We start from the raw sequence: 26,182 nt of genomic DNA, 5'->3' as shown, positions 1-26,182 counted from the left end.
GTCAGTGAAACAGAACAGTAATGAAGATCATACCCATTAAACTGACAGAAGCAGGTCAGCCAGCTGATCCAGCCCAGTCATTCAATATATGAATGGCTCCTTGTCTGTGACGATGGAACACTTTTAACCTAATAAATTGAGCAACTGTGCAGTGCTCCTGATCCCTGCCATCCGCTACATTTCACAAAGAGCTGTCCCACCGCCATGTAAGACCTGTTCCCAATCTTTCTCACACTAAATACAAAGAATTAAACAGGGACTGTTCTCATAATATTCAACCTAATTTCCTGGTTTAACCTGCACAGATTAAAGCAGGTGAGTGTGTATCTTACCTTTGTTATTGTATTTAGACTCAGACCATGCACACAGGGATCGTTAGGAAAAGTGTGGCTTTAATGTAAACACAACATTCGATTGGCTCAGCACAAACATTCCACATGAGAGCAACCAATAAACTACCAAACAGGATGGGGTGCAGCACAAAAACATTCACAGTAAAAAAAAAAACTGGTATAATCATAATATATATATACAGTGCGGTGCTTTAAGGTGAAAATGGAGATAGGATATGGGGACTGATATGTGATTGGTGATGTTACAGGGATGGGAAGATAAATTTTTGGGTGCACAGGTGAAAACGGACAGTTGTACTTTTCCTCTGTGAAAAGAGAAACGTGACAGATGGGGTATAATGTTTCACTGTTTACTGATCTGGGGAGAAAAGGGTTAAAAAACCCTGACTCCCGACAGGCTGCCTCAAATGATATTGTTCTCCTTGTGCATTCTCATGTTTCTACGCAGACTCTTCCAAGGGTAAAGCACCACACACACAACAAGGTGTCATCGGACGGCTGCTCTGCCACCCTATGAACTGTAGACATGTATCGGTGCACCCCAGTTTATTATGACAGGAAATAAATATGTGGCACGGGATTTCAGGAGGTAGGAGGAGGCTTGTAGGACACTAGGCTTAAATAAATAAATCAATAAATGTTAAATCTGTTACTTAAATAATATTAGTTGCCAGTATGAGCTATGATTTCTGATTCTAGTCTGATCTCAGATGGTTGGCACCGATATGACTTTTTGTTTTTTGTTTTTTACTTTTTGAGATATGATTGGTTGATAGGCATTTCCTCACGCTACAGGAGGCAAATGGCAATGAACGGCCACTCTGAACAAAAGAATCCTCTCTTTTATTATACTTTAAAGTAAAGGAGAAAACAGAGTGGACCTCCAGGCAACTCAGTCATGTGTGGGTCTGAAGGAGGGGGCAGCCTTGTCCCTTCTGAACGTTAAATAGCCTCCTTCTTTCCAACCATGACCCTCACCCACAAGTACAGCACCTTCCAACATCGTTTTCATCATCTCCACCTTTTTACACACAGTAGCTCTTCAAACGGAGCACCGGAGGCTGTATTCAGTACAGAAAGTGTCTTGAGACTTGCACTTAAAAATGTCACATAAAGGTTGGGAAAATATTCCACATTGTGCTTAAAATGACATCGCACGCTTCTTGCAATGCATTTCTGGGCTGACTTTTGCCGAGCATGGCTCAAGCTGAATAAAACCCCGGTGCTACCACTTGTCCGACCTTCCCAGCAATTGGAACAGTCCTCAACAAAACATGAAACATTCAACTCGAAAACACATTTTGATAAGACAAAACTGGGGTTGTATACTTGAAATCAAAACTAAAGACGAAGGGAATAAATCATGGCAATAATCCAGTGTGGTGTCTGACGGCAGCTCTTTGGGTCCATTTGGACGTGTAGAATTTCATATTTATGTGTTTTAAGTATCATCAAAATTATCATTAACGCCTCATCCTCTCCCCGATGACCTCTGTGCTCAGTATAAGCCACACCCTCTAAGGTTGTTTGCGATAATGATGTCGGTGACGGCATCAAACACTACCTGGATGTTTCCTGTGTCTGTGGCACAGGTCAGGTGACAGTAGATCTCCTTATTGGGAGAGCGGTTCTTACTCTCAAACTGAACCTGAATATACGCTGTAGCGTCATCGTAAGTGTTAGCACCTGGAGACAAATGGAGAGAAAAGACCAGAGAGCATGAAGAACCAACACTCACAAATTCTGTCAGCGTCATTAGGAATGTGATTAAAAGAGCTCCACCTGTGTATTCTGGAAAACAGATAGTCAGCGGTGACTTCTTGATCTTCTCAGCGAACAGATCCTTCTTGTTAAGGAAGAGGATGATGGATGTGTCAATGAAGAACTTGTTGTTACAGATGGAGTCAAAGAGCATAAGCGATTCGTGCATGCGGTTCTGCAGGAAGAACAAATGAGGTCAGGGTTAAAGTGAGCAGATAAGTGGAGTGTGTAGGCTTACAAAAAGAAAACACCAGCGTAACCAATTACCTATTGTATATCTGAAAGTGGTACAAAAGTGGCTGAATTAATAAACTACTTTACAGTTTATTATAAGTAATAGAGGTTTTATCAATGTTTTAAAACAAGGCTGTCTCCTCTTGGACGTTTGCTGGCTGTTTTATACTGAGATGCAGTGTTTATTAAAGTCCATAATCTAAAAATGGAGGGTGTCTAAATGACATGTGATACAGAAATCCAATTGGCTTGTTTGGAGATAAAAACACTGACATTTTGGCAGTTTTTTAAATAATTTCAATTAAAATCTATTTTCAAAAATGACAATGTGTTAATAAAGTAAATAAGAGTAATATAACCACTAGGCCACCAGGACCCCCCACCAATAATTGTACAAAGATTGTATAAACAGAGTCACACTTACAGTTGTTTCATCTTCATGCAGCACCTGGTCGTATCCACTTAGAGCCACACAGAAGATAATGGCTGTCACATCCTCAAAGCAGTGGATCCACTTCTTCCTCTCAGACCTCTGACCTCCCACGTCAAACAGCCTGAAAGAAAGTGCAACAGGTCGATACAGGGCAACAACCTCTGAAAATAACCTAAGCTAAAATGCCAACAATTAAATCCAAGTTGTTGTGGGCTACAATGGTGGGAAAGCTATGTTGCTGCTACCTGAAATGAAGGTTTTTGAAGGTGAAGTGGGTTTCCACGATACCAGTAGTCTTCACTCGGGTTCTCAGGATATCCTGCTCTGTGGGCTGGTAGTCCACTCCCCCAATCCGGTCTAGACTGTCCAGGTAGCTGATGACATAAGGGAGGAAGATCAGGGATACTGGTGCTTTTTTGTTGTTGTTGTACATTGAGTTTCGTTTTGTTCTTTGGTTCTACTCACTATTTAGCAGAGTCGTTAAGCTGGTATTCCCGGGAACGGCTGAAGCACTCCTGAGTCCCAGCATCCGCCCATAAACGCTTCATAGCTGTGAGAAGCTCTGCAGAGTATGGCTCGGTGTCTTCCATACGACTGACTACATCACAAACCAACTTTGCATCGGCCTGGACAAAAACAGTTGTGGTAGTTTTTTTTTATATCATAAGTCATTATCCACAATGGTTTTCTATAAATTAACTCTCAAAAGCAAATAAAAAGTGAAGATTTTAAAAAATGAAAAGAATGATTTCCAGTTTGACTAGCATCCAGTCCATGTGAGTTAACTGAACATCAACTAAACATTTAACTTAAAGATTTTCACCAGCATCTAATTGGTCTTAACTTCTTCTCTTCAAAGAGATCAGTTCTGCTTTGACACTTTCCCTGTGCAGGGTTCATTAAAATCTCCAAGCTGTCAGGAGGTGACCATTTCAGCTGGGAGACAATTAAGTTGACACTAACTTTTCTATCTTTGTCTCCAAACTCGATGCCCAGTGAGTCCATGGCTCGGAGGATGGCTGCCAAGCTCTGAATAGTGTTGCTATAGACCACGGGCTTATACTGCTTCAGGTCGTCCCCAGAAAAGCCATCTTCGTGGATAATCCTGTATGGGTACAAAGATATTTGCACACAAACATAAGCATGGACTAAACAAAAAAAGTCACACGTGTCGTATTCCAGTAGACCAAAACAAGTGGCTTTTCAAAATAAAAGCTCTGCTTGATTATTCTGTGTGTGCTCTCATGATTCCTGCTTTCTCACCGTTAAGCACAACATATACCTTTATAGTGGTCTCCAGCTTGTTCCTCAGAACCACCTAAAATTGTATAATGGGACTGATCACATTCTCAGTCTAAGATCTGTGCTTGGACAGTAATGTGATATTTAAGCCATTGATAATTTATGATGGGCAATGGAGTGGAATCACTCAGAGCACTAATCAATCCTACTACTCAGGACTCTGCTGCTCTATTTAGTACGACACCGTTAAATAATCTGGTCAACACTAAAATATCTACAAGCGGACCCTGACCTCATGTATACTAAATTTACAAAATATCCACCATTCCCCCTGAAACTGACCTAAAATCCACATAGAAACTTGAGCAAATCTTTCGTTAGATCATTAATACTGGATGATGGTTTTTACTATATTTGTATCACCAGTGCATGACTGCCTCCACTGATTTAATAAAAACTGTTTTACGAAATGAGACATTAACCTCCAGGTGAGAGGAGCACAGGTGCAGTTTCACACAGCAAATGTTATTAATTAGTTTAGCGGCAACTAATGATTACTATTAATTTAATCCCATCTGCAAATTGTTTTTATTTTCTACAGCTCAAGGTGAGGTCTGTTTAGAACAGAGATTTCTGATTATTATCACTGCTAACAAAAAGGCCTATAACATCTTCACATTATCCAATTCAGATTATCCAATTTTTCTTCCTTCGCTAAACAAAACTACAGAAAGTAGCACAAAACCCTCATTTATACTTTTCTGTCATTTATTCTTTAGGTGCTATATGTGTTTAATGTGTGTGGGTCTTGTTGCTAACCCTGTTTTAAAAAGGACGTAATTTGTACATTTATGTATGTTAAAGGCGTGTAATTAGGTAAAAAAAACATTCCTAACAAAGTTTAGATCATTTATCATTACTGAATCCACAGATTTTTTTTCAAGTGCTTGTCAATATCCCTTAAAGCCCAAGCTCATGTCAGTGATTCAAATTCATATTATACTGTATTAAAAAAATATGTAAATATTCACATTTTTAAAAGTTGGAACAGGTGTATTTTTGCTAACTCTGCTTTAAATAATGGCTTAGTCGACTTTCACATGATCAAAATATCAGATTTTAACTGATTTTATCTTCATATACTATAGCGCCAATGAGCCACAGCAAAAAAGCCAGAAGATTTAATATCGTGTAGGTCCCCCATTTGTAGCCAAAGTAGCTCTGACCCACTGAGGCATGGACTCCACAAGACCTTTGAAGCTGTCCTCTGATATCTGGCACTAAGACGTAGGCAGTATTGCGAGGTGGGGCCTCTGTGGACTTGTTTTTCCACTGCCATTAGGGAATACTGTTGCCATGAAGGTGTGTAATTGGTCTGCAACAATATTTTGGTAGGTTCTTCATGTTAAAGTAACATCCACACAAATGCCAGGACCCAAGGTTTCACCGCAGAGCACTGCCTCTACCATGGGGCTTGTCTTCTTTCCATTGTGCCTCCTGGTGCCATGTCTTCAACCAGTAAACGACACACACACATCTGTCCATAATAGCTCTTCTTTGGAATCAGTCCAGACAGGATTCCCTTCTCTCCCCACACCGATCAGTCAGCTTTGGGACCCCCATGACCCTTTCACTGGTTCACTAGTTATTCTTCCTTGGACTGGGGAAAACCCACAGGAGTTTTGGAGAAGTCCACCCCTGGACTGGTGCTACTGTACGAAGACAATCAGTTATTTACTTCACCTGTCAGTAATTTTATTGTTGTGGCTGGTGAAATGTGATATTTCTGCCGCTGCATTATTATTATATTACTCATCAGTGAGTCTACTTCTTGTTTCGTTCATGTAATGCAATTCCTAATATGACTCCACTGTGTTATTATTGGTCACTTTTTCTGAACATTTAAAGGTTCAAACATGTACCTTGTTGTTCCAATAGCTGTAAACAAAACATCGTTTCCCTGACAACTGATTAGACAAACTTCAAAGGCAAACACCTTGAGCGCAGCCATGCGACGTCACCGATGACATCATCGGTACGCTTGTGCATTACACTTTTAAAGTACCTGACCGTTAAAGACACAGCAACCACAGAACAACAAAACAGCACAAACACACAGGAAACTCAAAGGAAACTCCCTTTGGCTCATACAATTATTAAGTTTTTTCTTGTGGCCAGCATCAGATATGATTTCACTTTCATTTACTGTATCTCAGCTCATATAACAGCCTGTATCAACTAAACCCAACCAGCATGTGATGAGTAGACAAATGACAGCAAAGCTTACTAGATTTATCTTGCAATATCTTAACTTTATGACCCATGGTGTGTAGTAAAAACCATCCATCTGCTGCTTGCTTAAACCGTGAAAAGTGTTTGTAAACATTTTCTGTACTAGTGTCTCCAGTTCAGGGGCAGAGCAGTGAGTTGTGGACCACTAGGAGGGGAATGAGGTGAGAGGAAGAAGAGGAAGCAGGGCATGGAGGGGAGGAGGAAGGAGGGAAGCGGGGAGGGAGGGGTACAGTAAGTGCTGTGCAGGCGGGGATGGGTGGCAGAGAGAGACGGAGACCGGGAGAGATGCTCCACAGGACGGAATATACAAAGAACCGCGCCTTTTCCCGGAACAGAAACATCTAGAAACTTAACTAAGAGGTTTACAGGACACAACAACAGTGCTTTAAAACATCAAAGAGTGATTTAGCTTAGACAGGGGAAGGTTTAGATGCCGGTTTAGAAGCCATATTTCTGCGTAAATCCGCTTTATAGGCAAAGTACTCGTGGCAATATCGGGTACTTAAAGCCATTAAGATTAAAAGTAGAGGTATTCACTAATGGAGCTGTAGTGAGCTCACAGTAATACACACACACACACACACACACACACACACACACACACACACACAGGAACAACACCCACATATCCCCTGAGCAGTCAACTAAAAACCCTCGTTAACTACATTTCAGCACCCTGGCGTTGAACAGCACCCTGGGAGTCACAGGTGCGGCCTCCGCAGCCTCACTCTCAGTCTGCAGGAGGTGCTCGAGTCACCGACAGTCCTCCGGGGCTACGGCCTCCTGAAACATGGCGGCTCAACCTGCCTCACAGACAGGAGAGGCGCAATCTCGGGCCTCTGACTCCGGATGTGTGAAAGCGGGACAAAATTAACATAAAAAGACACTTACTTCATCTGTTTGACGATGGTGCTTTTGCCGGACTCTCCGCCGCCTGTGAAGAGACGGAGGGCAGAGTGAGCACCGGCAGTGAAATCAGTACCACGGAGAGCACCTCCGCCCCATGCAGCCCCGTTGCCAGCACCGCTACCGCGGCGCAGCAGCCCCGCCGCCCGGGCGGAGCAGCGCTTCTCTTACCAAGCAGCAGCAGCTTGACGTCCTTGGCGGCGACCAGCCCGTCCTCTTTCAGGTTTTTCTCGATGGCCTTGCTCCGATCCAGCGCGGCGCGCTCCTCGGCGCTCAGCGTACATCCCATGTTTCCAGGCGAATGATCAATCCTGTCGTCTCCGGTCCGCCCTGTCCCTCTCCGACTCTCAATCAGTGCGTCGTCGCTCGCTCGCTCCTCCTGCGCGGTCCGCTACAGCATTAGGCCCGGATTGAGGGCGAAACGGAGCCGGGATCCAGAAACGGTGTTTTCTCCGTGACTCCGAGTACGTCTCTCGCTCCGTCCCCTCTCTCAGAGGGGTTGGGGGGTGGGGTCGTTGTGCTCGAGCCTGCGGGGTTGGGGTTGTTGTTAGGCGGGGTGGGGGGGTTCTCCAGCTCGCGCTCTCTCTGACTCTCTACAGAGAGGCGGTGATGATGGTGATGATGAGAGCGAGCGCGAGCGATTTCACCGTGTCTGTTCACGAGTGCAAGAGGGAGGGGCGCGTGAGAAGGAGGCAGTCCGCGCGAGACTCACCTAACAATTTGTGTGTCTGTCAGAGCGGACGAGGTTTAATCTTCCTGAAAAAGGTTATTTGTAGAGGCAGGCTTACTCGTGTCCGGTGGTCCAAAAATGATCCACGCCAGAGATCGTTGTATGACAAACACTGAACATTTATTTATTAGTCCCACGGTCCAATTGAGCGGCTAACAAAGTAATTCCACAGAAAACGTTTCTCAAAATAATTCCCCAGAGCAAGTTTCACTGCTACACACTTTCCACTGCTTCCACATCCGTCCGTTAACTCAAATAGCTGTAAACAAACATTGTTTCCTAGACAACTTCAAAGGCATGTATGTGATGTCATTTATGACATCATCGATACGCTTATACACTTCTAACTCTACCTAACCTTTCAAGACACAGTGACCACAAGACCAAAAAAGAAAGTAACCGGTACATTACAGGCCAAGTGCTGCAGCCTGATAAATTCATACTGGGGGCACTGGGGGCAGTGCTGGAAAGTTACTACACAGTCACTTAAGTACTGTACTTTAGTATAATTGGACGTGTTTTTACATTATTTCAGCCACTGAAGTAGATTATTTCCATTTTCCCTTTATTTTACTCCAATAGAAATTACTTACTACTCAAATACATTTTGTTTGACAGATATAGTAGCTATTTACTTTGAGGCATTTTCTCAATATAGAAGATAATTGACTAACACATTTTGATGCATTGTTAGATTATAAGAATAAACCACCTGACATATAGTCCTACATAAGGGTAAATATTACCTCAAATAGTCATGCTTAAATATTAAAACATCAATAATTCATTTTCAATAATGTCATAAATGCAATTGAGTATACTTGACATTATTTCTTTTGTACTTTCCCTAAAATGGCGACTTTATCGATTTTCAACTTTCTTTCTATGGTTCTAGTTCCTTGATTAAAAACATTGTTCAGCATCTAGACTGAGATTAATGTAGGCTTATATTTACTGAAAAGGTGAATGAAGTATATAAAATGGAAACAGTCTCAAATTTGCAGTTAGGTACTGTCCAGTCAACACTGGTAAAACAATCATATTACAAATTACACTTCACTTGCATTTAAAATTTTACTCCAGCAAAGTACAGCAGTAATATTTTTAGTAGAAAATTACTAATAACCATTTGTCATAGCTGGTGGATTGACTTGTACCTACTTACCTACTCCTGCATACTGGGCAATTATTCAATACATTATAGTACATCAAGTATAATAATGGTAAAATGGTAACTTGTCTGCACTTATGCTGATACCTATTGGCACTCAAACCGCTTTACACTGCTTCTTATTCACCCATTAGTTGGGGTTCAGTGTCTTGCTCAAGGACTTTGACATGTGACTGGAGGAGCCTGTCACAGCTGTGAGATTGCTGGACGACTACTCTACCTTCCTGCACCACAGTTGCTCCCTTAATACCTTCAAGTCCTCAATAGGCTACATATACTTAACTCAACATTTCTGCAGATTATAATTAAATGTCTAATCAGAAAGTGAGTTGCCTTTTCTTTATGTGTACAGCGACCAGCAAAACCTTGCCCGTTTATCCCCAACTTATGGTCTAAATTAGGTTTAAAACTGCCTTTTAAACAGGGGGTCTTTTTTAGCTTTTAGAATTCTTTTTTAATTAATGCAATATGCTGTATAACCTACTGTTGTTAACAGACTTAAAAAGAGATTTGTTTAATCTCCTACTTAAGCAGAATTATTTAATGCCCATGTTGTACTTTTGTATTATCTTGTCACTTCTTGTCCTCCCATATAAGAAGTGAAAAAGCCTCTGCTAATTCTTCCTGGCTAAAATAATAGGAATGTTTTGGAAAACCCAACCTAACAAGTATGGCATGTAGGATCCTCATTTTGCCATAAAGCAAATGTAAAGTGAGATGTGAGCGTTTATGATAACCTTTAAAACCATAAAGGTTGGGGGTTTTGTGGCTGTGCAATACAGCAGATAGCAGTGATAAGTGTTTTTGGTAAAAGCTTCTAATCCACACATCACATCTGGATGGACGATCAAGTGGAGTAAAGGGGTGGGGGGTGGGGGGTGGGGGACTTTACAGTGGACCATGAATGAAACCAACACAAGAGCTCAATCTGCAGAAACTCCATCAGTGAATTTCCTCTTTGATGGCCAGGCTGATATGAAACCTTTGCACGCACATACACACCCCTTAGTTACTCTCGCCACCGCTCCGCCCTGGAGCTCCCACAACATGATGAATGCAAGCACCTACACACACTCAACAACATCAGTCATCAGCCGTTTTAATCATATGAGCGTGTGCACGTGTGTGTGCTTGTCTGTGTGAGTGACAGGGAGGGAAGATTAACACAAAATTACACCTGAGGGAATTTTGACAAAATTACGTTTTCAGTTTTAATTACACTAATGTATCAAACACAAACACGAAGACAACCATTTAATTTGTATGCACCCATTTTGTAGGGAAAAAAATCAATAACCTTCAGTTGTGTGCTCATTAGCAACAACACTCAACAGGCTCCATCTGTAAATTGAACATGATGAAAACAGTGCATTTACCTCAAGACAGCATACTATTTTTCCAACAGTGATGACAGTTTCAACATAATAAAAAAAAAAGATAAATGAAAAAATATATGAAAAGCAAATCAAGAAGAGCTCAAAACTCTAAAACATGCACATGCACACACACTCAACAACACACAAACACACTTAGGAATGATTTTATTAGGTGAGGGTGACAGACGTCAATCAAACATACAGTATATAAATGCAGGCGGGACAAAGTCAACCAAGCCCCAGGTTGAGGAAACCGATCCCCACTCAGTTTTCATGACTCGTATACGCAGAACACACACAAACACACATTGTTACTCTCGTGGCTGAATGTCCAAAATATTTTCAGCCAATCTGGTGAGTTTGCAGTCCTCCAGTGCTTTGACGAGTCGGCTCAGCTTGGCTGCTCTCCCCTCTGCCTCCATGAACCGGCTGAGCATCTGATAGGCTTGCTCATACACCCCTTCTCTCTCATATTCGTAGGCCAGGTTGTCTATGGCTGGACTCTTCAGAGCCCGGCAGCTCTTTCCCAGGGTCCTCCCCACCCGTTTCCATTCACGGCCGACTCCGTTAGAAAATCTCTGAACATCTGCTGCCGTCAGCATTCGGTCCTCTGGTGGGCCAAGGAGAAAACATTCATATAAACTCTACTTAACTGTGGATTATGAACAGATGTACACAGAGTTGGCAGTTTATTAGGTGAGGTTCACATGACAGGCTTTCATGGTTAGTTCTGATTTTTCAGTTAGTTGATGATTTATTTATAAATTTGAGTGAAATTTATGTGGCTCCAGTGAGAACACAGTTAAGGTCTTAAACTGTCAATAGAAATAGATTGAAGGATATCGGTAACATTTGTTCTAAGATCATAGAGTGAAACTGTAAGATTTGTTTTTTCTTTGTAACCAACAAATCCTCTGGAAAGCGACATGTATTGTGACCTCATCGCAGCATGTTTGGGCCAGTAAATTTTCCCTTCAGGGCATCGTTATGCCCTAACTGCATGTAAAACAAAATTATTAATCCCCTCTGCACATTGATTGCTAACCACATTGTAGATCTCTGCAGAGTAGTGATACAGGATTTAAAAAAATCTACTTTTAGATGGATGTTATGTTTTTATTATGTATTTATTCATTTCAAATTCATCATATGTTACTGTGTTGTGTATAGTACAAGCTGCTCTAAACAAGTTGCTCCCATTGGGATTAATAAAGTAATTTAAATGAAAGAGAAACTGCCACAAAAGCGTACAGAATAACATTTGTGTGACAGTCAAATTGACAGATAAAAGCATCTTCAAACTAATTGTAGCTGTAAATTGTGCGATTTCCTCAAAAACAACTTGGTTACAATATCTCTTTGCAGTTGACTTAAACACAAGCTTATCCATTAGTGTCCAACACTCTCACTGAAAATATCTTAATACCCTCATTGGTGCACATTGCTGTTGTTGGTGTCCTCAGTGTTTAGTGCCAAAAAAGTGCTCAACTGCAGACCTCACATTTGTAGACTGAAGCTCTGCAAGCTAATGGTTAAAAAAGAAGTCAGGTGTGTCTGCTCCATAAGTGGCTGTTTGTCAGATTTGAGAATACTCAAGATTTAAAGTAGTGTTAACCAAAAACTTTGTTAGGTTAAAAATATCCATATTTCTTCCTTCTGTGTGTTATCAAAATCAACATTGTTATTTACAGTGCCAGCATTGTTAGCGAGAAGGTAATAAAATATTTCTGTTAGCCTTAGAGCCATGTTAAACAAATTGTAATACAATATCTTCTCTGGAATCAAACAAAACATAAACTCATCTTGTGTTGTTAGTGACAGGTTTTTATGTAGGTTAATTATTCGTGCCTCAACACTGCCAGGAAATAAAAAAAAAAATACTCTCATTTATTAACTCCTTCCTGCTCAGGACAAAATGTTAATATGTTTCATTAAATAACACAAATACCAAATACAAAAACTATTCTTTCACAAAACATTAGCTGATATTTATTGTGAAACACATCCTCACCTTGCTAATAATATGTTAGGTAGTTACAAATTCATCACAGATTTTCTTTATTCTTATTGATTGATATTGAAGTTATTCGTGTTGGTTCTTTTCTTTCGTTTGGCAGAAAGCAGCTGCAACAAGTCAAAGTAATTTCCCTCTTGGATGTTCAAATGTGTTACGCTGAATGAATCTTTACAGTTATGTCTGTCCTGGTAATACTGAACGTTCAGCTTTCATGACAGCTTTAAACAGATACAGTTAAAGTTGAGGCATATTTGCTTTCATGGTTCCCACATCTAGGAACCATAAGCCCCTTTCACACATGCACTGGAATTCTGATAGTCTCTGAGTGAGAAGCACCAGGCATTATCCCAACTTTATCCTGCGAGCCCCAATGTACAATTTCCATGTTATATGCTGAGATGTAGAGAAATAGAGATTTTGGGTGCTGCCTGCTACTCTGTCCCGAATAGTCAGGAGGATTAAAAGTGAGCAAATGGGTGTATTAACAATAACTGTGTCAGCCCCTTTGCCATAAAGTCAAGTTTTTTGTAGATGCAGGGCTCTGATGCGCTGTAAACAAAACACAATTTCCTGCAGCCTATGTTTTCATGTCATGTTGTGCCTCCTGTGCAGGCTGCCTACACACTGAAATCAAGCTAGTTTCTCCCGTGAGGAAGCTTCTGACTCGGATGATCTCCTGCTGTGGGTGACGTGTGGAACACAACTCCAGACAATTTCTGGGGCTGAGGGGTTCATGTATGAAACAGGCTTATAGTCTATTTCAGTTGGTCTGCAGACCTGATGAGAATCCTTCTCAGCTGCGACAGTAAAAAAAATACATTTGGAATTTCCTGGCTTTCCACAAAAATTGGTCATGAAATGTGATCTTTACCACAGTCACAAATATCTGCAAAAATAATATTTTTAAGCTATTAAAACAGAAATCTCAGTACTTCATGTTTTTATTGAATGCACTCATTAAACATACAAAGTGATGATGGAAAAAGTAATGGCAACACTAGGCTTCTGATGTCACAAAACATCACCCAGGGCCAGGTTTGAACAAACCTGGAGTCTAATCAATGAAATGACAATAGAGGTGTTGTTTGGAACTACCTTGACTTAAAAAATCTATCAAACAATGTCAGTGTGCTGTTTACAAGCAGCATCAGTTGATGTGAGCCAAGCCAATAAAAAATAAAAATAAATAGATCTCAGACCTACAATCAAGGGTTTTTGATTCTCATGTAGCTGGAAAGGGTTACAGAATATCTCTAAGACTATAGATACTCATCAAAGAAATAAAAACAATACTATTTGTCCATTTGGACAATTTAGTCCCCTTGCTTTTTACGGAGTTCAACAGTTTATTAGCCACTCGGAGAAAGGATCTCCTGGATTGTCCAGGATTGAAAGGAGTTTGGACAACATTCTTTTCTTAGCCACAACATGCAGAGGGTCCAGCTTCTCAGAACCCCAGAACAGAACCAGCCTTATTGTTTGTGCAGTCTGTTAATGTCTGCCACCAGCAAACCACAGCCTAGAAAATAAAACTGGCTACCACAGACTCATAGAGCATCCACAGCATGGTGCTGCAGATGTTGAAGGACTTTAGTCTCCTTAGAAAATACAGCCTGCTCTATGTTTTCCTGTATATTGATGCTACATTAACTGACCAGTCCAGTTTTTTCCAGGTGGACTACTTCCCTCTCTCCCCGTATGGAGATTGATGTTGAGCTGGAGATAATAGTGCTCACATCAGTTAACAAAACTGTGCACCACTGACTGATACACCGTAATATTTCCACCCTGGATACATCCAACAACTGCAGAGTCATCAGAAAACTTCTTAAGGTGGCAGGACTATTAGTTCTACCTGACATCAAAGGTATACAAGGTGAAAAGAAAGGGAGATAGAACTGTCCCTTTGGGACCACCTGTGCTACAGGTCACTGTCAGAGAAACACTTCTGCAGACGGACATACTGGGGTCAGTCAGTGAGATAGTCCAAAATCCAGGCAGCCATGAGGATAACTATGGAGACGATTTTGTACTGTGGCTACTCTCCACAGAAGCGGTCAAGATAATTTCAAAGACACAAAACAGAATTCTTAATGAGGCAAAAAAGAACTCAAGAACGGATTCTTAGGAATTAATTACCCTCTTTGTTAGTCAACCAAAGTCAACTATTCGCAAAACATTAAACAGGCATGGTATACAGAGAAGGACAGTGTGCGGGAAACTACTGCTCTCCAGAAACAACATTGTAGCATGTCTGAAATCTGCCAAAGAGATGCAACACAGGTAGAACTGTTTGGAACTGCTTACCAACATAAAAATATCATCCCAACAGTAAAGTATGGTGGAGAGAGCATCAGGATTTGGTGCTGTTTTGCTGCTAGACTGCTTTGTGGAGTGGAAATGAATTCCCAACTTTTTCAAAGTATTCTAAAGGATGTCAGGGTGGCTGTCCAGAAGCTGAAGCTCAGAAGGAGCTGTGTGTAAACCTAAACACTAAAGTATCTACTACAGAATGGTTTTGGAGACCCAAAATCAGGGGATTGGTGTGGCCCAATCAGAGCTCAGACATCAATGCAATGGAGATGCTTTGGAATGATCTCAAGAGAGCTGTTCACACCAGATGCCCAAAAAATAAGGTTAAATAAGGTTTAGCTAATGCAGTTCCGTAAGAAAGAATGCTCCACTTATTAAAACACAGTTGCCATTATGTTTTCCATCTTCACTATGTATGTCTAATGTGTGTGTTCAATAAAGACAAAAATATTATGTTTAATGATATTTTTGACTTTGGTGAAGATCAGGTCATATTTCAAGACCAAGTTATGCAGAAAACCAGGAAATTGCCAACACACAACAGAGAACCTAGCTTTACTTACACCAAGGTTTAACTAAGTGACTCATTGACCACATCATTGTGCTGTGTGAATGCTGCTTGCTGTGTTACTATGTGTAAACAGTAAACATTTCTCAGAATAACTTGTAGACTTGATGTTACCATCAACAGAATTATTTTTTGCAGTAGGTCCATGGCAGTTCACTTGTCAAAAGGAGTTCTTCCTCCACATTTTGTCCACTAATTTCACTGGACTAAACTTAGTGGTAAAAGAGCATTAATAGATTTTTTGGCCAAATGGAGACAATGGAACCAGCTTTAAATCATACAGCAGATACAGATCAACTTAAGCATTTTTTTTCATTTGTTTATTTGAGATGTTTCTAGTCACTGGGATATGTAAATCTGATAAAATGTATCTCTTCAGCTGTTAAATGCTCCAGCTAGTCAGCGCCTTTGCCTTTCTACCATTTGGTGGGGAGCAGATAGCAATCAAGTGAATAAAATCAAAGTTTTGTTCACCAAACAAAAACAGAAGCATTCTGGAAACCAGAAAAAGGAACAAGAGGACCACAGAGGGGAGAGAAACAGAGTCGAAATTGTCACTACAAGTCATTCAATCCAATGTCATCATGAAAATACTGCTTAATGCATCTTCATGTTTGTATATTTACATGATGGAGTACCAAATACTTTATTTGTCCTTTCGGCTTATCCCGTGAGTTGAGGGTCGCCACAGAGGATCATTTGTCGGCATGTTGATTTGGCACAGTTTTTACACCTTCCTGACGCAACCCTCCTCGATTTCTACCGGACTTGGGACCGGCACTGCACGGGCAGGGAGGGGGATGGGCTTTTGGGGGTTCAGTGTCTTGCCCATGGACACTTCCACATGCTTTTTATTTTATTTATTCATTTAACTATTTTGAAGCTTTTATGCCTTAACTTGACATATGTTGACTTGATGACATATGTTACATACCAAGCCAAGCCAACTTTATATGACAAGACATATGACATCAAAAAGTCAAAGCCAGGGCACTGCAGTTATAGGTGCTATAGTTATATGTACTTGGCTAGAATGGTTTGTGGTGCTTATAGTAGAACACCATAGCCAAAGTCTCTTTCTGCTTTTTGCTGTTTAAAAATCAACATTTCAATAAATACTCCTGGATGCCTGGGTTCTCTTGTCCCATCAAAACTGCCAGCGCCAATTTGAAATCTCAGGAGAAAAAATTAATATGAGGTTGGGTGTCTCTTTTCAGTTGTGGGGTTCCTCCGTTTAGTTTCAGCAAAATTGATTTTATTCCTAGTTTTAGTCAGACACTGAAGGAGTTTGAGTTTGAAAAAGCAGTTGCCTACAGAAAATGTATTTTAACCACAGTTACTTTAATATGCTTTCAGGTACATATGGGTATTAAATGTCTCCTTGACTCTGACATGTTGTAACTATCAGTTTCTTTTTAGCAGTAAAATATCTTCAGATTAAATTATCTAGAGGAGTTTATTTTCTAATGATCTGGTTTCTCATGCCACAAAGGTTGTAGGCTTGGTTGACCCGCTCCTCCAGGTCTACTGAAAAGAGTGAGTAACTCCCCCAGAATATATTATCTGCCAAAAAAACAAAAAATTTCCCCAGATGATTTCATCCACAGGAGAAAGCTAAATAAGAGCTTTTGAGCTAGAAGCAGATACATATTTTAATACTCTCAGTGGGTATAATACATTCATATACATTTCTTGTGTACATGTACTACCCCAACTAAAACTATAGGATGAAAGTTGAAAATGAGTGAAGTTGCCTTTTAATACAGTAGTTCAAGGTGAGGTCAACATATCTAAATCAAGGCCATCCAAATACATTATGTGCTGGGACTGATCTCATACAGACTGACAAACCATTTATAAAAGATTAGATTTAGAGACAGGTCGGTCAGAAAATAAAAGAGATTCAGCAAAGCTGGGTCCTCACAAAGAGATGGCATCTGTAATGATAAGGCTGTTTCATATACCAAAACTTCCAGCTTGGACACAATGGCCCCAACGTCGAAAAAGTATGAAAACAATAAAACCTTTTCACTGCATGGGCTCACAGCAATTGGGGTAAAAAATAAATAACTTTATGGTTTATGTTGACTATCCTGGATCACAAAATACAAGCAAGTGTCTCGTTTTTCTTAATTCAACCCAGTCACAGTCGCAAAATAAACCAAAACACATGGCTTCCTGGAAGATTATGAATCATTTAAAAAACATGTGAGCAACACTCTGAAACATAAAAACAACTGTGGTCATTTAAATATGGCAGCACAGCACAGCTTATTCCTGTGGACTGCTATGGTGGCTCTGTGGTGACTTCGTTTGTACTGCTACTTCTATTAAGAATGCACTGCAAAAGCATTTATTTTGACTCACCAAACACTCTGTTCTGAAACTTGAAGCAGTTGATGGGAACAGGAGACTCTTCCTCTATGATGGTGGTCGGCTGTGGGCCAGGACCGAGGGCCTGGCTCTGCAGCTGCTGCTCCAGACGATCAATCTCCTCATCCCGAAGGCGCTCGGGCTGATGTAAAATGACAAAGATCACTTAAGCTGAATAAAGGACAACATGATACTAACATTAGCTCGTGAGCATCAGTTTTTTAGATTGGATTCCATTTTTTGTCTGGCTTTACTACTCTTCTGTCTTCTGTTGTTCTATGCTGAGCTTTATTTGTTTAGTCTGTCAAGACATCGGTTTATACACTGTTACCATTATCATCAAATAGTTTATTCCTGATTTTAGTTGTATTTAGTTTGTATATACTAAAATTTATTTAGCTAAACGAAAATTACATACTTTAAAGTTTTATACCAATAGGAAATAATTCAGTACAGATTTTTGTTTTTCAAGCTCCTCCTGGAGCTGTGTGATCATCATCTGTGATAAATTTTACATTTTTTCTATTAGCCTATTTCTATTAGTCTATTTTTCTTTATTAGCCGAGGCATATGGTTCTGGTTTTCACCCATCTGTTGAGGAAAACAAATTGTTCAAATTATGCGTCCAAAAGAAAAATAATTTCCTGACCGAAATGGAATGAATAACATAGCACAAAGGGGATTTCAGTCCTAAGTGTACTGGTTCTTGTACTCTCAAACTGTAACTACTGTACATTCTCACGATAAAGTGTGTGACTAATGTCCTTACAGGTAAGCTCAAATAAACAAAACTAATCCTGACGTCAGTTCCCATAACAGCTCATACATCGTATTCATTTACCGATGTTCGAATAAACCACAACTGCAGCTTCAGTGTGAACTAAAAATGAAATTGTCAGGGTGGACACAGTCAATATCTACTTGCTTAAAGCAAAAAAAAAAATCCCAAAACAAAAAACCTCTATCACTAATAGAGAAAAAGAAATTACAAATACACACAACATACCTGTGAAAGGTGGATATGCTGTAAGCAAACATCCAGTTTGTCCAGACAGAGATCCAGGATTTGTGTCCCCGCCTTGAGCTGGGTTCCCACTTTGAGCTCTTGGGGCACACCGAGGAGCCGGGAGGCATGCTGTGAGAGAGACTGACACACTGCTCCGGAGCTATAGCTCTCCAGGAACTGCTGACATGCTGCCATATCCATAAACTTGACCTCCACTCCCAGGAAGGGGTCAGCGTCATGAACCTTTAGTATCTCATAACCACAGATACCTGCTACAGAATCTGCACATGAAAAACACTGATCAATGAAAGTACATTTATGTAATTATACATCTTTCTTATATCCAAATGAGCATGATGAATGTGCCTAATAAATCCAACCTAGAGCATCAGTACTCACCTGTAAGTGTCAGTTTAATGACTTTAAAAATGACGAACTTTCCCTGTTGGTCTTTGTAGAGAGAGAGCAGATTCAAGCCAGGACTGTGTGACTGCAGAAACATAACCGCACAACCTGTCCATGGCCCATGATCCACAGTCTTGTCTGCCATTCTTGCTGAATACAAATGAGAGAAGACATCCAACACAATATGAGTATACAAAGAAACTACAAGTATATGCTACTGAGTTAAAACCAAGGAGAAATTAGACCTTATGAAAGGATGAATCATATCAACAGATTCATTCTTAACGGGGCATGTAAGAGCATTTTAAGAGAATTTGTTGCATAAACAAGTCATGGACAGTTGCTTTTCTTTTCCAGGGGGATTACACTAGATTGGTCTTAGAATTGCAGTGGTCTGGTCTGAATGAATTTGTAATTTAAAAGTGTTACAAAAACAGAGTGAATTAAAATGGAAAGAGTGTATAACACAATTAATGCTAAATATATGTCCAGTTCATTATGTTATCATCATATTCATCAGGGCAATTTTTTATTTTACTATTTTTACTGTGTCCTGACAGTGTAACATCACCTGCTGAAGATGGAATATTTTCTACTAGAATTTCTCAGTTTCTCTCTATTGCTGCTCTGATGACACATCGCTGACAGATGGACTATTTACATTTTGTTATTCTGTTGGCACATCTAATATGACCACTCAGTCTTGACTCTGTTGTTGCTGATTTCTGACAGCAGAAATCCAAGCGAACTTCTTCTTTTTACGCTTACGCTTATATGAATGAAACTTTCCCATAAATAAAGCAGAAATGGCAATAAGGAAACAAGTAATTTATAATAAGTTTGTATAGTTGGTGTGGAATGGATGGATGAGACTAAAAGTGAACTTTCTGGCTTGATTAAAAGCTGTTCCGTTTTTTTTTTGTGAAAGCATTTGTGAATCATGATTTGGTCCTGCTTTGCTGCCTCTGTAGCCATAACTGATGGCTTGCCATCATTGATGGAGCTATGAATTTTGAGTTGAACAAGCAAATTCTACAGCACCGATTGAAAACCGATGCTCCTTGTTTTTCAATTAGTCATCCCCTATCCACTGCTCTTCCAGCTTCTGATTGACTGAACACACCTGATCCAGGTAATCAGCAGTGGGTAGGTTGGAAAACAAGCAGGGTATCCAAGGTCACAAGGTATCCATTTGTGAACTGAAGCTCAAGAAAAGTGAATCATGCAGCAAGACAACGACCAGACCACACAGTTGTTGTATCAAATGGTTGAAGCAGAACAAATTTATTGAAGCAGAAGATACAATGACTTACCTCCAATGTGTTAAGCAAAATAACTCTGTTTGCACTAATGGCAGTCAAAAAATACTCTGAGTTAAAACTGCATCTGTCCTGGTGTTGTGGGCTCACTCCACCCTTTCCCCCCCCCCCAACCTCCTTTTGAAACCCTCATTACATAATAACATGTCTAATCTCAGTTCACCCCTCCCCCTAGTTCGACCATAACTCCTGTACTCTTGATGAAGTGATCTCTTGTCGGTGTTGTCTCCATGCTGAGGATGCAGAGCTCTCTGCTTGGAAAGAGCATCCTCTCAGCTGGATTATATGCATGTCCATATTTCACTAATACAAAGTATGTCTGGCTGCTGGGACCACAGGAATCTTAGCCAGTATTTAATTAATTTCTATCCTATCTACCGGTACTCTGAAAGTATAGTGTTAGATTAATCCACCAGCTGTATCAGGATTAAGTCATAATCAGAAGCTTAGAATGTATAATTTAGCTTTTGCTGCCAAAAGGCAACCTCTAGTATTCCCTGGACAGCTAATGTCACATTTAGGTAATATATATAAGATATATAAGCGAAGCAGAGAGAACAAGCTTCTACAAATGTCTTTGTCATTGCCTGTTTTTTACTTTTGTGTTTAATACTTTATAGATCCTGATTTGATCCAAACACATATGTAGATTTTTTTTATTTTATTTTTTTATTTAACCTTTATTTTAACAGGAAAAAACTCACTGAGATTAAAAATCTCTTTTCAATAGTGTCCTGGCCAAGAAAGGCAATAACACAATCAACTACTTCTGACATACAATAAAACATTCAAACATTAAGTACTAAAAACTAGCATACCAGCAATTGATAAATAGAGTCAAATCATAAAACTGTAAAAGGGTTTGTCAAGTAAAACATCTACAGCCAGATGAATCTTCTTCCAAGAGAGTTAACAATCTCTTAAACATATCAAATAAAAGTTTCAGCTTTGTTTTCAATTCAATCCATGAAGACGGCACAACAAATCTGAAAACCTTTTTTCTCAGGGACAAACAACAAAAAAAGGCAGAGACCTGAGACTGTGAACTCCTGAACTCTCCTGTTTGACATAGTCTAAACGATGGTGAGGGCGCAGACCTAAAATGGCCTTATAGATCAAAATATGCTAGTGCTTCTAACTGTGCAGAGACAGGGAAGACCAACCAACTCATTCACACATAAGACAATGATGTGTGCATTATGGTAAACAGTATCCAGAGCATGTAGGCTCTGACATAAGACATGCATGTACAAAATATCACCATATTCTAATACAGAAAGAAAGCTAACTAGCAACTAGTCTCTTTTTCCATTTATATATTCTTTTGGCACATGCTTTTATCCAAAGAAAGACAAGACTTAATTCTAAAATAAAAACCCAGTTTGAGCTTTAACCTTTTCTAAAACTCTTGAATATGAAAGGAACAATATGTTACTTTCGTTGATTAAAATTTCTAGGTATTTACAGGTAGAAACATATTCAATTTTTGTTCCTTGTAAAGTGATAATAGAAGGCAGATTCTCTGATTTTCCGTTTGACAAAAGCCTAAATTTTGTCTTATCGGTATAAAATACGAGTTTTAAATGACAAATGTTTTGCTGAACAGAGTTAAAAGCCTGTTGTAATCGGGAGAGTGCTTGGACTAGTGTTGATCCAATGCAGTGTAGAACATCATCAGCATATAAAATTAAATTTTGCATTTGACAAACTTTGTTCAATGTTGATGTAAATAGTAAACAAAGGTCAGCCTAGAAGTGATCCTTGGGGCACACCCTTAATCACTCTGAGCGGACTAGATGTATAGCCCTTTACCTGCACTAAATGTTTATCGAACCAACTAACAGCTTTGTCCGATAGTCCAGCTCCAGAAAGCCTTTGGTTTAGCACTCTGTGGTCTACTGGGTCGAATGCATTAGAAAGGTCAATAAAAAGGGCTGCACAATGCTCCCTTTTGTCCATACATTCAATAAAATCATTGACAACTTTAAGAGCTGCAGATGTTGTTCTATGCCTTTTTCTAAATTGAGATTGTACATTGTACAAAACATTATAACACGCAAGTCTTTTTTCACTCACAAGGGATTTTAGTATCTTAGCCAAAACAGATAATTTAGAGATGGGCCTATAATTATTTAGAATGGTCAGATGTCCCCCATATGCTGACTCCCAAATATTGGGAATTATATTAGTAGTCAAACAAAGATTAAAAATTTGTGTTAAAGGAGGAGAGATAATGTCCACCACCAACTTTAAAAAGAAGGGCTCCAGTTTATCAGGACCTGCTCATTTCTGTCCAGGAGCTTGGGGGCTTTTTGTACCTCAGAGACCATTACTGGAATAAAACTAAAGGATTGTCCTAAATGATCTTGACCCACAGACGCAGCTGCAGAAGGATATTTAGATGTAAAGTTGAGTGATTCAAATACAAATCCAGAAGCTATAATGTAATGAAATAAAGAAAAGGATAAGCCATGTGGCTGCTACATACCATAGTATTCAATGCTGATGTTTTAATTAATCATGTCATCTATCAAATGCAAAATTTTCGCTATCCCAACTTCAATTTCCAGATTGGTCATTTTGTGAAACCCACTATCAAAATCCCCTACACAAACAATATACAATGATATGAAACAGAACAAAAATTAAATGTCCTTACATCAAAATGCAGAAATCTTTTGCAATTCTGCATCATGAATTTATAATCTATTGTCAGGTTCTTGCCAATTTAACTAATCAGTTAATATAAAATAAACCCTACAGACTTGTACAATTAACCTACATTCTAAATATATTAGCCAAGCCATGCTGTGATTTACCAGCAATTGAATTACATTGGGGGAAAAAGAATGTGAAGTTGTTCTTCTAATGTTTACAGTAAACCTTTAAAAATCCATGTCAAACTTGATGCTTTCTACTGTAACTCTTCCTCCATATGTGTACTAAATACGGGACAATACAGGTGTTTCCAGTGATACTGTACAAGATCTCCTCTCATGGTTTGTTAAGTATAGTATACCACATTATATAACACAAAAGTGCCAGAAGACTGCCACAGTCTATGGTAATTTAAACTCAAATTTTATTGGATACATTGTCATATCTGTAACTCTTCAAAAACCAAATATTTAATCACATTCTGTACTGAGTTATGGTTCTAAGAGTATCCTGTAACGTGTGTCTTAAACATGGTAATCAGGCTGAAGCTGGACAAAACTATTCTAGGAATTACAGGACACTGCCAAACTCCACGTACTACAATGCTGGAGGTGTAAGTTTGTTGTACCCTGGTACACCAGGGCAGTAAGGGAGATGTCAGTGAAGCACAGTCTGTAAAGTACAACAGGTGTAATTCTGCAGTATGAGGGAGCTCACCAATATAAGAATACAAGTGTGTAGTAGTTTTCAAATCTGTATCAATACAGTAGTATATATAGTAACTGGTCATTGACATATAAAAGGAACACAGGTTACTGGCATAAACCACAGAATACTTTGAAGGCATTCCAAGATTATTTTAAGACAAAGAAGTGGAACATTCTGCAATGTCAAAGTCAATCACCTAGCTTCAGCTTCATTTCACTCGCTGAAGGCAAAACCAACAGTAAAACAACCCAGAAACCAACCAAAACTGTAGGCATCGGCAATAAAGGCCTGGCATCGCAGAAGAGATAAAAACAGATCTGTAGAGTTCTATGGGTTTTAAGTTTTTCAGGAAACAATTGACTGCAAATATTTGTAATAAATGCAATAATGATGAAAATACTTCAGTGAGATTGATGCCCTGATTAACTCGACTGAAGAATCTGGAGGCATATTTATAGCGCAGTACTTTAGCTTTTACTTGAGTTTTGGGTTTGTGTACTTCTGTAGCCTCTGTAAAAAAGGAAATACTCAAGTATCTCAAAAGTACCTGAGCTGCTACACTACATGAGAAAATGTTACTTTAAACTATTACTTACTGATGTGTGTTTACTCTGTGTAGGTAAATTATTTAAGTTAAATCCCCAAAGATATTAGGTTTATTATCAGAGAAAATATTCATATTTAAGAAGCTGGTACCAATGAATGTCTTTTTTTACTTAAAAGTTACATAAATTATTAAATAAAAAACTATATGAAACTTAATTTCAATAAGGTGATTTCTATATGCTTGAAACTAGCATATACACCTGGGGTCCATGTGTACTTGTAGTAACTACATTTAAAGATGGCTCGTTAGCTACCACAGGTATAAATACTTTATTAACTCGTGTATAGCAGGATTACTGTTTGATTCGACCAATTGTCGAAAGGAACCGCCTGTTTAATTAATCGCAAGTTTCGGTTTTGTTAAACAGATGGAAAAGTAAAAATGTGTTACACAGTTCGTGTTGTTAAGACCTCTTGTACATAAAACAGACGCCACGGTGTTACTGTGTTTACTGAACAGCTAAAAGACACGGGAGCACATACGAATATTTCTTACTTTCTTTTGTTTCGATTGAGCTTGAAATAAATAGTATTTAAAGTTGGTACAAACTAACCTCAAAACTTTTCTGTATTGTCGGTCGATTCTTCCTTCTGCCGGTTTACACCCACTGACGCGGTGAGAACCTCTTGGCCTCCCATTGGCTGAGAAGAAACCAAAACGCGCTCTGACTGGTGGAAACACTCCGCCGGAGAAAAAGTCATCACAGGAAGGAAATATTTTTTTTTTTGTAGACTTTCATAATGAGAAGAATTTGTGATTATGATGATTTGCATTTAAAATGCCAAATCTTCCTTACTTACATTTTAAATGAATATACTTAATAAACGTTTATTCTGGGATGAAATGAATTATCATTTTGGAAAGATCATTGTACTTTACTGATGTGTTTTCCCTATTTTTATGAAAGAATAAAATGTATTTATTCTCTGGATTCAAACAGCAGAGAACATCTCATGATATCAAAACACATTTAAGGATATTTTATTGTCCTCTCCATAATCGTTGAGCTTTAAATCTGTCACACCTCTACAAGATGGTATTTTTATTTCTCTGATGATTTTGATAGTTTATTACTGCATAACTGTAACATCTCTCCATCCTTGAAGAGGGACAAATCCTATGTTGCTCTTCCTTATTACTGGGTTTTTGGCAAGTTCTTTCTTGTCAAAATGAAAAAGGTCCAAACACAAAAGGGGCTACTGTTGTACAAATTATAAAGCCCCTTAAGGCAAAATTGATATTTAGGGCTCTACAAATAAAGCTAACTTTAACAACACAAATCAAATTTAGATAGGTTAAAAATATGCTGCCACATTTACAGTACATTGTTGTTGCCAATCATTCATTCACATATGCATTATCCATTCCGCTAATCCTGTTAATTGTTTTGTGGGCTGGAGTCACTCCCAGCTGTCATCATTGCTTGTCTTCTTTTATACTAATGGCTGGTGTTAGTGTGATTTAATAACTGTAGCAGTGCTTAGATTTCATGAAGGTGTACTAAATGGGGGCTGTCTTATTTAACCTCAGCACATTTTAGGGTACAGAGAATATGTATTAAAACTTAAGTGAATTCAACCTTTCTATTTACGTGCACAGCTCCTGGAGCAAATCTTTGAACACAAAACACTCCCAAGAAGCAGGTCAGAATTGTATGTGGCAGTCCTACCACCATCTGAGAACGTGTCTTGTCTTGTGCTCAGAGTTATA

The 26,182-nt window shown here is 39.2% G+C and overlaps 2 protein-coding genes across 2 annotated transcripts; both read right to left on the bottom strand.

The window, feature by feature from the left end:
* Positions 1-372: 372 nt before the first annotated feature.
* On the bottom strand, positions 373-7,895 carry gnao1b (guanine nucleotide binding protein (G protein), alpha activating activity polypeptide O, b). The gene is made up of 8 exons (XM_067486487.1): positions 7,393-7,895; positions 7,207-7,249; positions 3,745-3,886; positions 3,247-3,407; positions 3,027-3,155; positions 2,773-2,902; positions 2,136-2,289; positions 373-2,039 (listed from the first exon to the last, which is right to left on the bottom strand). Exons 1-8 carry the CDS (start codon positions 7,508-7,510, stop codon positions 1,852-1,854), a joined length of 1,065 nt encoding a protein of 354 aa, XP_067342588.1. The 5' UTR covers positions 7,511-7,895; the 3' UTR covers positions 373-1,851.
* Positions 7,896-10,305: 2,410 nt separating this feature from the next.
* Positions 10,306-25,126, bottom strand: tradd (tnfrsf1a-associated via death domain). The gene is made up of 5 exons (XM_067486416.1): positions 25,026-25,126; positions 19,175-19,330; positions 18,776-19,056; positions 17,764-17,911; positions 10,306-11,108 (listed from the first exon to the last, which is right to left on the bottom strand). Exons 2-5 carry the CDS (start codon positions 19,323-19,325, stop codon positions 10,810-10,812), a joined length of 879 nt encoding a protein of 292 aa, XP_067342517.1. The 5' UTR covers positions 19,326-19,330; positions 25,026-25,126; the 3' UTR covers positions 10,306-10,809.
* Between the last annotated feature and the right edge of the window lie 1,056 nt (positions 25,127-26,182).

Source organism: Channa argus, chromosome 2, assembly GCF_033026475.1.
Source record: "Channa argus isolate prfri chromosome 2, Channa argus male v1.0, whole genome shotgun sequence".
Taxonomy (NCBI): Eukaryota; Metazoa; Chordata; class Actinopteri; order Anabantiformes; family Channidae; genus Channa; species Channa argus.
Note: the sequence above shows the minus strand (reverse complement) of the source record. Positions and strands in the feature narration are given on the sequence as shown.